We start from the raw sequence: 14,913 nt of genomic DNA, 5'->3' as shown, positions 1-14,913 counted from the left end.
AAAACTATTTAGCTACCACATATCAGGATTCAAAAATTCTGCACAAGGTACTCTTCATGTCCTAATTATAGTCATGCATTACTTAGCGATGGGGATACATTCAGAGAAATGTGTCGTTAAGTGATTTCATCATTGTGCGAACATCATAGAGTGCACGTACACAAACCTAGATTGTACAACCTACTACACACCTAGGCTATAAGGCACTAATCTGATGGGACCACCGTTGTATGTGCACTCCGTCATCAATGGAAACGTCCTTATGCAGCCCATGACTGTACACACAATCCTCTGCAATTAAATTTGAGGTCCTCTATTTTATCCTGATGACAATGAAGACCAGCTGGTTCTAATGCTCCATAAACTGTTAAAATCATCATGTTCTGTACTTGCAGAGCATTATCATCATCTATCTTCCTGTCTCTGGACCAACATTCCTTCATTAAATAATCCTATGTAGAATGCACACAAGGTGTACGATACAGATAGTGGCTTTCCTCTTGCTTCCTGCATTCAGTCCTTTAATCACTTTTTTTTCCCTCCCCAAAGCCCCAGTACACAGTTGTATATTCTAGTTGTAAGTCATCCCAGTTCTTCTATGTGAGCCGCCGCCACAGCATGGCTACTAACAGATGGGTGGTGTGGTTCCGCGACCGGGAAGCTAATCGGGCCGCCGAAGCGGTGAGCACTGAACTTTAACCACTAGGTCATCGGGTCTGGCTCCCTTTAACCATTTTTTGGGCGTGTGATTTTCCTCTGAAGGCTCTCCAAGTTCATGACATCCTCAAGCTGAAGTCTGGAACTGAAGAAAATATTCACCAAAGAATCTGTAACACACACACTCACATTCCCCCACTTTCACTCTCTCTCCCTCTCTCTCTCTCTCTGAGGGCTCTTTGAGGGTAGGCAATAGTTGTACTCTGTGTATTGTTTGGTGTTCGTGTATTGTGGGGACTAAATAAGTATTAAAACAACAAGCACAATCACATTGCTGCTATAATTTCAGTTTTGGATTCGATGGTTGCAGGGAGGAAATCTCCTGCTCACTCACATGATTTTTTATCTGGAAAAGCTACAAGTGTTTTAGATATTGTGTTTTAGCAAAATAACAGACCATTTTAAAATAAAGGTTCCCAGGAGAATAGGAGCAATTGCTTTCCACAAAGGGCTGGGTAGCTTTTTGTTACTGGATGGGCTTTCTGTTGATTTAGTCTACACTTGTTTTGACAGCCACTTACAGTCCTTGGTGGGTAAAGCTGAGCTAACGCTGCTCATGGAAAGTTTTACAAACACACAATCACTCAAACACAATATGCTTGAGCAGAGGACTCCCGCTCCAACAGATGTTCCTGACCAGGAGGAAGGGAGGGCAGTTAATTTTCCAAATGGAGCATGCTGATCAGAGGAGGGATCATAACCAAGTTCAAAGCACAGATTTTCAAATCTAGTTCAGCTCTCAGAAAGAAGCATGGGCCTCCACTTCTCTCGTGCTGTTAGTGGTAATCACAACCGGGACCCAAGCCACAGCACTCACAACCTCACTTATTCAACTCCTAGTTGCCAAGCCCTGGGCTGGGCCCTTTACATAATTATTTCCTTTTCTCCTCAGTCACTGGAGCTGAAGAAACCAGGACTCAGAGAGGTTAAGCAACTTATCCAAAGTAAGCCAGCTAATAAGTGACTGTGCCTGAATTCAAATCCAGCTCTAGCCTCAGAGAAGAAGTAAATCAGGCCAGCGCCATGGCTTAGCGGTGAAGTGCACGCGCTCTGCTGCTGGCGGCCCGGGTTCGGATCCCGGGCGCGCACCGACGCACCGCTTCTCCAGCCATGCTGAGGCCACGTCCCACATACAGCAACTAGAAGGATGTGCAGCTATGACGTACAACTATCTACTGGGGCTTTGGGGGAAAAAATAAATAAATAAAATTATAGAAGTAAATTAAATTTAATATAGATTCTAGCCAGATAAAATGTAGGCCAATTTTGAAGAAAAGCCTTGGCTGCAAGTCCAAATATTAACAAACAGTAAAAACACAATTTATTTATTTATTTCTTTTTTTTTTTATAATTTTATTTATTTATTTATTTATTTCCCCCAAAGCCCCAGTAGATAGTTGTATGTCATAGCTGCACATCCTTCTAGTTGCTGTATGTGGGACGCAGCCTCCGCGTGGCCAGAGAAGCAGTGCATCAGTGCGCGCCTGGGATCCGAACCCGGGGCCACCAGCAGCGGAGCACACGCACTTAACTGCTAAGCCATGGGGCCGGCCCTAAGACTCATTTCTTATTGTGTGATTTGGGCAGATCATGTAACTTCTCTAAGCCTAAATTTCCTCAACTATGAAAGAAGGATAAAATCTTCTACTTTTCAGGCTGTTGAAGGGATTAAATCAGATAATGTACATCAAGAGATGACCAGGTCACTAGAAGACTAAAGGGGAATTTTTTCACTTTGAGAGTCAGTGATGTTGGTGGAAATGGCATACAATTTAGAGTTCTAAGGGTGAAAACAGTCCTTCCTTCACAATAGGAAGAGACCCAGGGATGAAAAAGGCACAGTCCTCCAGGGACTTGGTCCCTCACTCTTTGCAATTAGAATCAGTGCTTGCAAATCCATGAGATTCTTTAGTGCAAGAAGATGATTTAAATAAGTCTGAGTCAAGGTCAGAATGAGATATGATACACACAACAGCAGAGATGAATCTCAAATACATCATGCTAAGTGAAAGACGCCAGACTCAAAAGGCTACATACTGTTTTATTACACTTATATGACATTCTGTAACAGACAAAACTGTAGGGACAGAAAAAAGATCAGTAGTTGCCAGAGGCTGGGAGGAAGGAAAATAGTTTGATTACTAATGGACATGGAGGAATTTTGGGGATGATGCACTGTTTTATGTACTGACTGTAGTGTAAGCTCATAGACCTATACACTGTACACTAAAAAGGTGAATTTTACTGTATCTAAATTATACTTCAATAAGACTGACCCCTCTCCCCCTACCTCCCAAAATATGATCACAAATGCTGTAGAGAGAATTGTCGTCCTTTAGGAGAGGATGAACTGGATGACATCTAAATTCTTTCCCACCCCAAGTCCTATGATTTTATGACAATCTCCCTCTCCTACTCCTGGTGACCTCAGAGCCATAGTGATTAGGATTACGTCTGGGCTCCAATTTCTGTGTTAAAGCAATGAGTCCCTCTGACTAAATCAAGTGGATATCAGTCTTGCCACCACTCAGGGATCTCTGGCCCTACTTCAGACTATGACAGATGTTCCTTTCCTTCTCTCGCCTATTGTGACTCCCCTTCGGACTGATGAGGACCTTAGACAATTAATAAACAAGCCAGAATAAACCTTAGGAGACGCTGATTTTCTCTCTATGTACAGGCTTCCTGTCCAAATCCCGTTTGATCTTTCCACTGAACTTCAAATCAGGCAACAAAATAAGAATCATATTTATGAATTTCCCTCCTCTATGGACTTCTGGGCTTCCACTATATTATTTTTATACACTTAAGCTACATAAATGTAAAATGTGAGCCTCTCACCAAAATCATACCCAAACTTGTTGATATATATAGATAGATATAGATATGTCGTTTTTTTTGTTTACACACCTCCCAGATTATTAATCTATCAAATGTTACACAAAATAGTCAATTTTTCTTACATGCAGAACAGCCCTAAGCATGCTATAGCCAGGGAGGACTAAAATAGCCATCAGAATGCTCACACTTTCTGCTAATAGAAAGACCACTGTCTTCTGTGCCACAGAGTCACAACTGTGAACTGCTATAGGAGTCCCATCCTCTTATTTGCAAGTCAGTTCCTTTCCTGGCTCTTCTTGGAGGATCTCAGTGGAATAGTTACAAACACCAATAACCAGAAACCTCATACATGCTTGAAAGCTGGAATGAAAATCAAGGACCACAAGACAACCCTAGACTTGCCAGTGCCCTCATATTCCAAAGGACAGAGAAGACGTGGTAGGGACCAGATAATGTCCACACTGCTCTTTTCTGCTGAGCATTTATAGCAAATGCTTTGTGACTACAAAAGTGGAGTGCTCATATTATAACAGAAGGGGCTCACAGTGGTCTAGGGTCTTGTTTCCACATGTTCTTCTCAGAAGGGAAGAATGGGGGAATTACACTTCCATGGTTTAGAACTATCCAGTCATCTTCAGAAGTCTGCATCAGCAGAAAATAAGTACCTCGCCCTAAGTCACTCAAATGATAACATTGCTCCTTTGGCATAATTAGAAAAAAATTCATAAAAGACTAAAATACTTAGCAGAAAACACAGTTTGGCATTTTATTCAAAGGTATACAGATTGACAGGCAATGCTTGTCCAGGGTTCTCCCCAAAATATTTCCATTTCCAATGGTATTTCCTAAGGACATATTCCTACAGTGTTTTCTTTCATATGTAAGTTATGATGATACTGACCCACAAAATGCCAAATAAATGTTTTTTCTAATTTTAAGGATGGACTTTCGCAGAGAATATCCTGGTAGCTGCTAGAGTGAGGGCTATTGTCTGTGATCATAGAATTGAATGAGTCAAGGCTTGCTGGCCATCATGGGGACTAAATGCATGACTTTTGACAGTGCTCAAACCAGGACAATGCTGCTGCTTCACAGAAGCAGACAGAAGTCCTGTAGACCCACCTGGCCAGACCTGCTGCCTCAGTGAGAGAGCTAAGTAGAACCACCAGACACAGGACCGGTGACCAACAGCCTTAGCTGGCGAAGCCTTAGCTGATCCTCTCAGTCCTCAGCAGATCAACAGAATTCACATTTTAACACCTTTGCAAGCTGGCAGACTAGCTGTCTAGCCCTTTTACACTCAGCCTAGGAGAAAAGCACAAGCCTAAGGCTCAAAGAAGATACTAGCCTCTAGGATTCCTGGGCCCTCCTGCTATATACAACACAAGGCCAAGTTTAAGGTGAGTCCATTCACCTACCACAGGAGCAGAACACTACCTTAACTAACTTGTACCCACCTGAATCAAGCCTAAATGGACACTAGCCAACTACCATACCCTGAGCAAGCAGTCTTTTCCCATCTCCTTTGCTCTTTCTGCAATGGATGCTTCTCACTACCACTTCTCAGATCAAAACATCATTAGTTTCTGACCAAACTATCTTAAGTAAGAAATAGCCAGGGCCCAGATTCCATGTTAATTTCCCAATAATTATCCAGTTACAAAGAACTGAGGAGAGTGAAGGAGAAATGAAATTACCACATCCTGAGATGCATACTCGGGGTCCTCTGGGTTGACCGACCAGTAGCAGTAATCAAAGCCGAAGGCCACAACCTTCTCCCGGGAGTCGCCAAAGCCATCTGGTCGACCATCCACCTAAAATCAAACACAGGATCCAGTATCTTCTCTATTATAATATCAGAATCTGGCCAGTGGCACTTGATTCCTCTCTGCTGTAGTTAGAGAGACTTGGACTGGTCATAAGAATCTTTATATCTACTTGAAAAAGAAAAAAAGTAACCTTTATCCCCATCTCATTAAGTACAAATAAAGTGCCAGATAATTAAACTTGTCTATCTTACTATCATATATCTGCCTAAGTATGAACCAACCATATGAGGCATAGGACAGCTTAGGAGAGAAAGCCTTTCCCTCTCTGGTCATCTTCTTATCACTATCATTTTTCCTCTAAGTATTTCTGTACAGGATACTGAGAGTGCATGAGTAGTTCAGTCCCTGGGCCTGACAGGCTCTATCAATCAAAGGCTTTCACAGAGGTCCCTGGGTAACCACGCTCAGTGAATTAGAAAGCACATTAGACAGAAGAGCTAGGACCAATCCAACTGCCCAAGGCAGACGAGGGTAAAGCCAGAGCTTAGAACTGCATTGATCTCCAGGTACTGGGGAGATGTCATTACTCCCAGAAATGTCTTGTCTTACTATTTAAAATTTAGATTCTGGACAGGGAGAGACAACCCCTAGCACTAGCCACCATAAACTACAGTAGAAAGAGGCTGTCAGAATGACAGAGAGATTCTTAGTGGATAACTGACCTCAGGGAAGTAAGCAGCTAGGGAGATGTGCAAGAGGCAGATTCAAGTTTGATCCTGGCCAGGATTTATTCTTAAGAACAAAAATATGAGCTTTCAGAACAAAGCAGCTGAAGTGATTAGGCAACAGAGATATAAATAACAGACAGCAGAGAATAAAAGGTCTTTTTCCCAGGGAGCTCCTGTTGAAAGTCTGGCAGGTCCCGATCTTATTTAGCAGAGAGCTACCGACAAAAGGAAACAGATTACATCAGAGTAACACAGGAGTGGGCATGGCTGGGAGGCCTGGGGTCCAGATAACCCTTACTCTTGCAAATCGGCTTCCTCAGCTCTTAGGAATGCTGAGTACCACCTGCAAGCTGACTACAGCAGCAGTCACATGGCCAGGCTCCCTGTCTCCCTCCACCCTCCAAGGCCCAAAAAGAAAGAATCTCTTCCACTTCCGCTGGCCTGGTAAATAGGGAAACGGGATGGAGGAAATCAGTCCTAGGAGGGGGTAAGGGGTGGAGGAGGAAGTTCCTAGTGTTTGTCCAATTGTGACTCAAAGGTCAGTCAGTCAGATCTACGAAAGAGAATTTGTAGCAAAACCCAGGTTAGTGATCGACTCCCTTCTGGGATCTGAAGGCTTTTACTTGGACCTCATTATGCCCAAAATGAATCCTGTATTAGCAGATGCATACTAAAACCCCTAGTAATGTCTCTAGATGAAGTGATATCAAGTGAGAGGCTTGAGACAGTCTAACTGGTGGTCAGGTGAGTTAAATATACACATGGATTGTGCCCAGCATGATTTAAGCTAGTCACGGCCCCCATAACATCCCTTGTGTTTCCTCTCAAAGTAGTTACTGACCAGTTTCCAAAACAGCTGCACCCTATTTGAGAGAACTTGGGCTGCAGCAGCCACATCCCCTACACTTCTTTCCTGCTTTATTTTTATATTTGCTTTGTGGTTGGTCAAAGCTCTTCCCACAATTCCCCTTATATGCCCTTCCCTCTCCCACTACTCCACTCTAAACACATTCACATACACACCTTCATCCCAGAAGCCCCTGTAATAATACTAGCTCCTCAGTGGAAAGAAAAAGGAAAAAAATTTCAGGCTTACCTTTAAATTCCTGATTTTTGCCACTTTGCCATCAACTTCCACAATAATTCTTCCCCCTTCTTTGGTCTCCCTAAAAACAAGACCCAAACCCATATGAGAAGAAATATTGCTTTTTTTTTTTGTTTCTTAATCAAGAAAAGAGGAGCTGAGACCAGTGCTATTGGGACAAAATGTTTCCCTACTGCTGCCTCCACAACTGGGGTGTCTGTTTCCACAAACAGCTGTAATCATCACATCCAGCAGTCCCCCGGCTAACATGCTTCTCTGGATCGTTAGAATTTGGCTCTGGGACAGCTAACAGTTACCATTATTGAGCACCCTCTATGTCTTAGGCACTGTATTAGATACAGTACATATTGTACTTCATCTTATGCAATCCTCCTAACACATGCTCCTGACATAGCTTCCTAACATATCTTCATTTTTTCACAGATGGAAGATTAAAGCTGAGAGAAATTATGTAACTTGTCCAAGGTCACACAGCTAACAGGGGCAGAGCTGGGATTTAAACCCAGATTTATCTGACCACAATGCCTGGGCTCTTAACTATACCTTAGAAACCAGGCTTGGAAACCCTGGAGAACATCCTCGGTTCAGCACACAACATGGCATCACTTCTCGATTTTTCTGGGATTCTGAGCACAAACAGCAATGAAAAAGATTGTGGAGTCTTTTCTGTTGAGATCCTGAGAACATATTTCCCAAATCCTTTCTTATGTCTTCCTAAATTGGAATGAGAGCCAAGATCCTTACGAATCTTCCTAAGTTGCAGTTATGTAGTAACACTAATAACTAACCAACCCCCAAATTCGCTTTAAGGAGCTTAATCCAAGAGACCCATATACCTGAAGCCCAAAATGAATGGAATATACTCCATTCTAGACATGAAATCCTTTTTCATAACATAAACAGCTTTAGCTAATGTGCTCAAGGCCAGAATGTTAACAGATAAGAATTAAATTCATTAGCACTTTCTCCACTACGATGAAAGTTACCAATTAAATTACTACTAGCCTGGCGCCTGAAAGTTGATAAAATACGTTAGGTCTCATTTTTATCCTTTCTCAGGGTTCCCAGGATGTGACCTTGAGGATTAGGTTGTGGGGCACTCAGCGAGACAGGGGTCTTTTAGAGTTAAAATTATTTCTTTAAACCTGTCAGTGACTCGGGGATAAAGCCCTGAATAGGAAATTTCCCTCTCCCAGGTAATGACATTTCTGTTACTTAAATTTCCTCAAGGCCCTGATGTTCTTTCCTTTGAATTTCATATTTGATAGTACTTAAGGCAGCAGAGATATTCTTAGTCCCCCAGGATCATAAAACTGCATCCACTCCCCCCCCCCACCCACCACCAGCCCTCAGCTCACCTAAAGAAAATCTTTCATTTTTGCTGTTAACATTTTACAAATAATGTTTTTTTCTTTCTGCATTTTAAACAGGTTTTATTATCCCTCCAGCCACTATAAAAGTAACACACAGATTATAGTATATTTGAACAATAAAGAAAATAAGAAAAAAATCATGCAATAACTTTTCCAAATCTATTACCTAATTTTTTTACTTTTGCCCTTTCTTGAGGATTCATCTTGGGCATAAAGCAGCCAAAAAAAAAGTGTTCTGAACTTGACCTCTTACAGAAAGATATGACACTATAGGAGGGTGAAATGCTGCTCCTCCCCTGCTTAGATCACTGCCATTGGTAACCTAGTGGTTCCAAAATATTCTAAAACAAAATGAGGGCAAAAAAACCTCAACTGGGGAGCTAGCCGCACAGAGTTCAACATAAGTCTACTGAGGAGGAGCCTTACACACGGCAGAGTGGCGCTACTACCACTTGCCTCTGGGTCCTGAATTCTACCAACAGGCGTTCAGTCCTTACGGTTAAACGTTTTGCACAGGGATAAGTCCTTAGTTACACATTTACTCCTAGGACGGTGTTTCTCAAAGTGTGGTCCACAGGCCACCTACATCAGAATTATGGGAGACCGTGGGGCTAGTTAATTCAAATTCCTGTTAACAAGTTGCAATATAATAAGCTCCCCAGGTGAATTTTATGCATACTATAATTTGAGAACCACTGTCCTAGAGGGGAAAATAACCAAGCTATTACTTGTTATCTATTCATTTGTAAAACTTTAAAAAAACAGCTAAGTATAGGGAGGAATAAAAATGGTTGTTAAAAATTATATAGCTAACACTTTATTAGACACTTAAAAAGAGCTAGACTCTGTCCTAAGTATTTTTAATGTATTCTTTCATTTAATCTTCATAAAAAACCACCGAAGCAGTTATTTTTTTATTTTTTATTTTTTGTCAGGAAGATCAGCCCTGAGCTAACATCTGCCAATCCTCCTCTTTCTGCTGAGGAAGATGGGCCCTGGGCCAACATCCATGCCCATCTTCCTCCACTTTGTATGGGACGCCGCCACAGCATGGCCTGACAAGCAGTGCGTCGGTGCGCACCCGGGATCTGAACCCACGAACCCCCGAGCCGCCGAAGTGGAGCGTGCGCACTTAACCACTTGCGCCACCAGGCCAGCCCCCGAAGTAGTTATTTTATAGGTAAAAAATAGCACAGAAAGGGAATATAGTGTATGAAAACTAACTTTTGATAGGGCAGTGGAGAGCATTCCAGAGCCTACAGTATTGGCAGAAGAGAACATGTTCTCTCAATGATGAATGATTTTGGATAGACAAGGGGCAGCATCTCATAGTGAGATACAACTTCCTCATTATTGGAAACAACTGTGAGGTAGAGGGGAGGGCATCAAAATCACTTCCCATGTTATCATTTTACTGAGCGTCAGTTCTAGTCCTACTAAGCAAACAGGCATTTGATTGAGAAAGAAGTGCAACTTTTCCGTAATCTCAGAAAGGAGCAGCTTGGTCTGGTGAATCAAATCCTGGCTCTACCTACTTTTACAAGACCATCTTCTCATCTAGAAAAACAAAATATGGAAGCTTAGACCAGATGATCTCTAAGATTTCTTCCCAAGTACAAGATCAGAGTCAATGACTCTGTTAATAAGTCTACACCAACGACTTATTTGAACGTTGGAACAATCCACATAATCAGTGGATTCCCTACATTCAGATGAGCCTCAGTGAAGATGGTGAAAGTTAACAAACTCTGGAGAATAACTACATCTCAGAATTCTGTGAGAAGAGGGGAGTGGTGTCGACTTCTTAGCTGTGGTCACATTGGGTTTATCCATATTTGCTGCAGAGTCTGTGCTCCTGAATCCAGCCTGCTATAATCTGCTCACACCTGGATATCTGCAGTGTTGGTTCTACCACTTGCTGCTCAAGGCTCTTAACCTGAGCTAAAAGTAAATAAGCTTTTGTGCTCTTCTTTTCCTCTCACTTTTGTTTGATGAGATATGTTATTCTCTACTGTGGCTGCAAATAACAACTCAATTTCAACAGCATTTTTTAAAATGAATCCATGTTATTACAAATTCCAAGTTCCCAAGGAACTGAAAAGTTACTGTTAGGAGTGGTTAGTGTTGTTATCCTGAGAACCCTAAGAGAACAGTTCTGCAAACAGAGGATCTGCCAGAGGCTACCTCCAGGAAAGCAGCTGCACCTATGAAAACCCGGCAACTCTGAGCCACCACATCCAGTAATGCAGAAGCCAGATGTCATAAGCCATTTACCAATCTAAACACAGCAGTTCAGGCACATGCTGCTTTTCTTCTTTCTTCATTGTACCTCTTTTGTCTTTTTTCCTATTTTGTTTTTCTTGTTTCTTTCCCCCATCTATTGCTTTCCTCATTATTGTTATTTGCATGACTTTTCAACATGAGTCCATATCAGGACAAACAAAATCCCCGCTAGTACCAAATTTGACTATGGGGGACAATGCCTTTTTTGGCCCTTCTGCCCAATTTTCAAGCCCTTTTATGTCCTGGAAATTTTTAAACCTCCCAAATAATTCCAGTATGTGCCTTCTGGTCCCAAACCACATTCTGCCGGCTTTATCTCCACCACTTACCTCCCTCCACACATCCTCTCCTCAAACAACCAAAACTTTTCTGTTTCCTCACAGCATAAGTCCTTTTCTCTCAGTGTTCGTACTACACAGAGTGCTCTTTACACCTTCTCCACCTATCAGCAAACTCTAATAGCTCCTTACAAAACAGTTCAAACACCAACCCTTCTGTGAAGCCTTTCCAAACCCATCAATGAAAAGGGGAAGAAATTATGTGGCTGGACACTGGATGCCTCAAGAGCTGAGAAGGGCAGGATCAGATTAACCCGTGAGGACATAGGCCTGACGACGTTGAGAAAAGGGGTTAGAATAACTTCCCCCTACTTCACAGTTCTGCTGTGGAGCACAGGAGGGAACTACGATCTTTCTGGCCTCAATTTCCCTCTCACGCCTTACAATCTGCCTTTCTCCACATCTTCGCAGAGAACCCATGTGCACCCAGGAACACACACAATTCTGCCTCAGCTGTTGCCGGTACTCTAGATCCACCAAGAAGAGAGGAGACTGCCGGCCCCTCTCCCGGCGTAAAGATATTTTCCCAGCCCTTCCCAACGTACCCAGTGAGAAAGGCCCAACCCGTGCATCAAGCCTAGAGCCGCGGTTCCTCAAAACTCCTGCTGGCAGGACTCCAGAGACACCTACACAGGACAGCCCACCCCTGAGGCCATGCAGGAGCCGCTATCCCCCGGGCACGACGCGAAAGCTCGACCAGGAGCCTTGTCCCGCCAGGCCCTTACGGTTTCCGGATGCTGGCCCCTGGGCCACTTTGTGTCTGAGTTCTCCGCGCCACAATCACTTGAGAGGGAAGCAGGGACCTTGCCCTCCTCTCAGTTCATTTGACGCCTCAGGCATCCCCTCCCGCCCAGACTCACCTCTTGCTGAGAGGCCGGACCCTCACAGCCACCCGCACGCTCGCCATCCCTCGTCCACGGCCCAAGCCCGGCAGCTCGGCCCAGCTGCAGCATCCCCGGCCCCAGCCCCAAGCCCAGGCTAGGCCCAGCCCCAGCAGGGTCCCGCCCGCCCCACGCGCCTCACGGGACGGCCCCGCCCATGCGCGCGCCGCAGCCCGGCCGGGGCGGTGCCTACAGAGCCTCGGCCAATCCTGAGCCCTGTGGGCGGGACGACGCCCGGCCCGCCCCGCCTCGCTCCGCCCACGCACCTCCCGGGACGGCCCCGCCCAAGTGCGCGCCACAGGCCGGCCTAGGCGGTGCCTGAGGAGCCGTGGCCACTGAGCCCCGGAGGCGGGAGAGCGCAGAGCCCGGCAGGGTCGGGTCGGGTCGGGTCGGGCCGGGCCGGGCCGGGCCGGTCCGGTCTACTGGGAACTAGCTTTTGTTCGCCGACAGGCCGACAGTCCTATATACAGTCAATTGAATCTGTTAAGTTTCGGTTAACGCCCGACAGTTTAGAGAGCAATTTGCTAAATACTTTTATTCACTGCCTTGGCCTGAGCTGTCAATTCTGTGGTTAAATTTTAAGGGTAGAAATGAAACGTGGAACAACCATGTTTCTGAGTTTCCAACAAGGTAGTGTCTCTCTTTGAAGAGGCATTTGGAGTGTGAAGGAATTTAGAGTCTACTGGCGAGCTGTGCCAGTACCTCATGGCCACCCCGGCAGTGTTTGCGGTCGCAGAGAGAATGAACTGGTTCATTAATTCGTCCAAGAAATAACTATTGAGTACCTACCTAGAGTCAAGTGCTGTCCTAACGCACTGAGGAAACAGTCCCTGCCTTCGTGGAAATTAGAATCTACAGGGAAGGGAAAAGAAACAATAAATACATAAATATATAATGTGTCAAATGGTGCTAAGTGCAATTGGAAAAAAAAAAAAAGGAGGATAAGAAGCTGTGGTAATGGTCTCTGCGAGTGTGTGCCTATGCGAGGAAAAGGTGCTATTTTATATAGGATCTTGAGGAAAGGCCTCACTGATAAGGTGACACTTAACTAGATTTGAAGAAAGTGAAGGAGGGGGCCAGGCAGGTATTCATATATTTAACAAGTATTTATTTCCTAAGTAGACACCTGTTATGACAGGTTTTGTTGTAAGCGTGAACGACATAGCAGTAAAGAAAACAGGCAAACCTCTGACCTCATGCAGCTTGGTGAGAGAAACTAACAGTAAATGAAACAATTTAAAATGTATATCAGATTTGCTAAGGAAAAAAAATAAAGCAGGAAAGGGAATAGAAAGTCAGTAGAGGGCCTGGCCCGGTGGTGGAGTGGTTCACGTTCTACACGCTCCGCTTGGGCGCCAGGTTTGCGGGTCTGGATCCATGGTGGGGACTTACTCCACTCACCAGCAGCGCTGTGGAGGTGTCCTATATACCAAAAAATAGAGGAGGATTGGCACAGATGTTAGCTCAGGGCAAATCTTCCTCAGCAAAAAAACAAAAGTGAGTAGAGAGGGTGTTGAAATTTTCTATAATATGGCCGGGGAATGCCTCCCTGAGAATGTGACACTTACGAAAAATCTGAAGGATATAAAAGAAGAATTATGCTGTTATCTGGAAGAACAATTCCAGACACAGGGAACAGACCAATACAAAGGGCCTGAACTTGGAGATAGCCTGGAATGTTAGAGGAACAACAAGAAAGCCAGTGGCAGTAGAACGGAGTGACAGAGTGGGAGAGTCATAGAGGTAGCATGAGGCCATGGTTCAGTCTTTGGATTTTATTCTAGGGGACCTGGAAAACCATTGGAAAGTTGTGAGGAGAAAAGTAAAATTATATGATTTATATCTTTAAAGGATTACTCTCGCTGCTATTTTGAGACTAGTCTGAGGAGGGGGTAAAGATGAAATCCCAAGAGATTCTAGTCAGGAGGCTATTTGAGTACTCCAGTGGTAGTAAGAGTCATGGTGGTGCCTTTGATTTGTGTTTCAGGCGTGTTGCAATAGCACTTTACCTATCCAGCCTCCTCTCTCTTACGTGTTTGAAAGTACCCTTCCTTAGAAGTATTGGGACAACTGGTTTACAGTTCAGATTCACCTGGAACTCTAGTCTTCTGAATGCCTTCTCTACTCACTGTGTTTGCAGTGAAAAGAATTGTTGTATTAGGGAAAACAGTATGAAAGTTCCTCAAAAAATTTAAAATAGTACTACCTTATGATCCATCAATCTCACTTCTGGGTATATATCTGAAGGAAATGAAATCACTATCACAAAAATATATCTGCACCTTCTTGTTCATTGCAGCATTACTCACACTTAGCCAAGACATGGAAACAACATAAGTGTCCATCAAAGGATGAATGGATAAAGAAAATGTGAAATATATACAATGGAATGCTATTCAGCCATAAAAAGATGAAAATCCTGCCATTTTCGACAGCATGGATGGGCATTATGCTAAGGGAAATGAGTTAGATAGAGAAAGACAAATCCTGTTTGATCTCCCTTATATGTGGAATCTAAAAAAGCCAAACTTGTAGAAACAGAGAGTAGATTGGTAGTTGCCAGGGCCTGGGGTGGGGAAAAAGAGGATATGTTGGTCTAAAGGTACAAACTTCCAGATACAAGATAAATACATTCTGTGGATCTAATGTACAGCATGGTGACTACCATTAACAATACTGTATTTTATACTTGAAAGTTGCTAAGAGAAAAAGTCTTAAATGTTCTCACCACAACCACAACAAAAAAATGGTAATTGTGTGAGGTGAAGGACAAATTAACCAATCTTATTGTGGTAATCATTTCCCAATATATACATTTACGAAATAATCATGTTGTACACCTTAAACTTACACAATGTTATATGTTAATTATATCTCA

The 14,913-nt window shown here is 43.5% G+C and overlaps 1 protein-coding gene across 6 annotated transcripts in view; it reads right to left on the bottom strand.

Moving 5' to 3' along the window:
* STARD9 (StAR related lipid transfer domain containing 9) overlaps positions 1–12,106 on the bottom strand; it is a 114,557-nt gene extending 102,451 nt beyond the window's left edge. For 5 of the 6 annotated variants that reach the window (XM_058541363.1, XM_058541357.1, XM_058541360.1 and 2 more), the window contains exons 1-3: positions 12,015–12,106; positions 7,152–7,221; positions 5,256–5,372 (exon numbers count right to left, since the gene is read on the bottom strand). In XM_058541363.1, coding sequence (XP_058397346.1) covers positions 5,256–5,372; positions 7,152–7,221; positions 12,015–12,061 — 234 coding nt within the window. In that variant the 5' untranslated portion in view covers positions 12,062–12,106. The remainder of the gene's footprint in view (positions 1–5,255; positions 5,373–7,151; positions 7,222–12,014) is intronic. The other variant, XM_058541358.1, reaches the window with a different exon arrangement.
* Between the last annotated feature and the right edge of the window lie 2,807 nt (positions 12,107–14,913).

Source organism: Diceros bicornis, chromosome 5 (genome assembly GCF_020826845.1).
Source record: "Diceros bicornis minor isolate mBicDic1 chromosome 5, mDicBic1.mat.cur, whole genome shotgun sequence".
In the NCBI taxonomy this organism is placed as follows: domain Eukaryota; kingdom Metazoa; phylum Chordata; class Mammalia; order Perissodactyla; family Rhinocerotidae; genus Diceros; species Diceros bicornis.
This window is presented reverse-complemented; position numbering and strand designations above follow the sequence as displayed.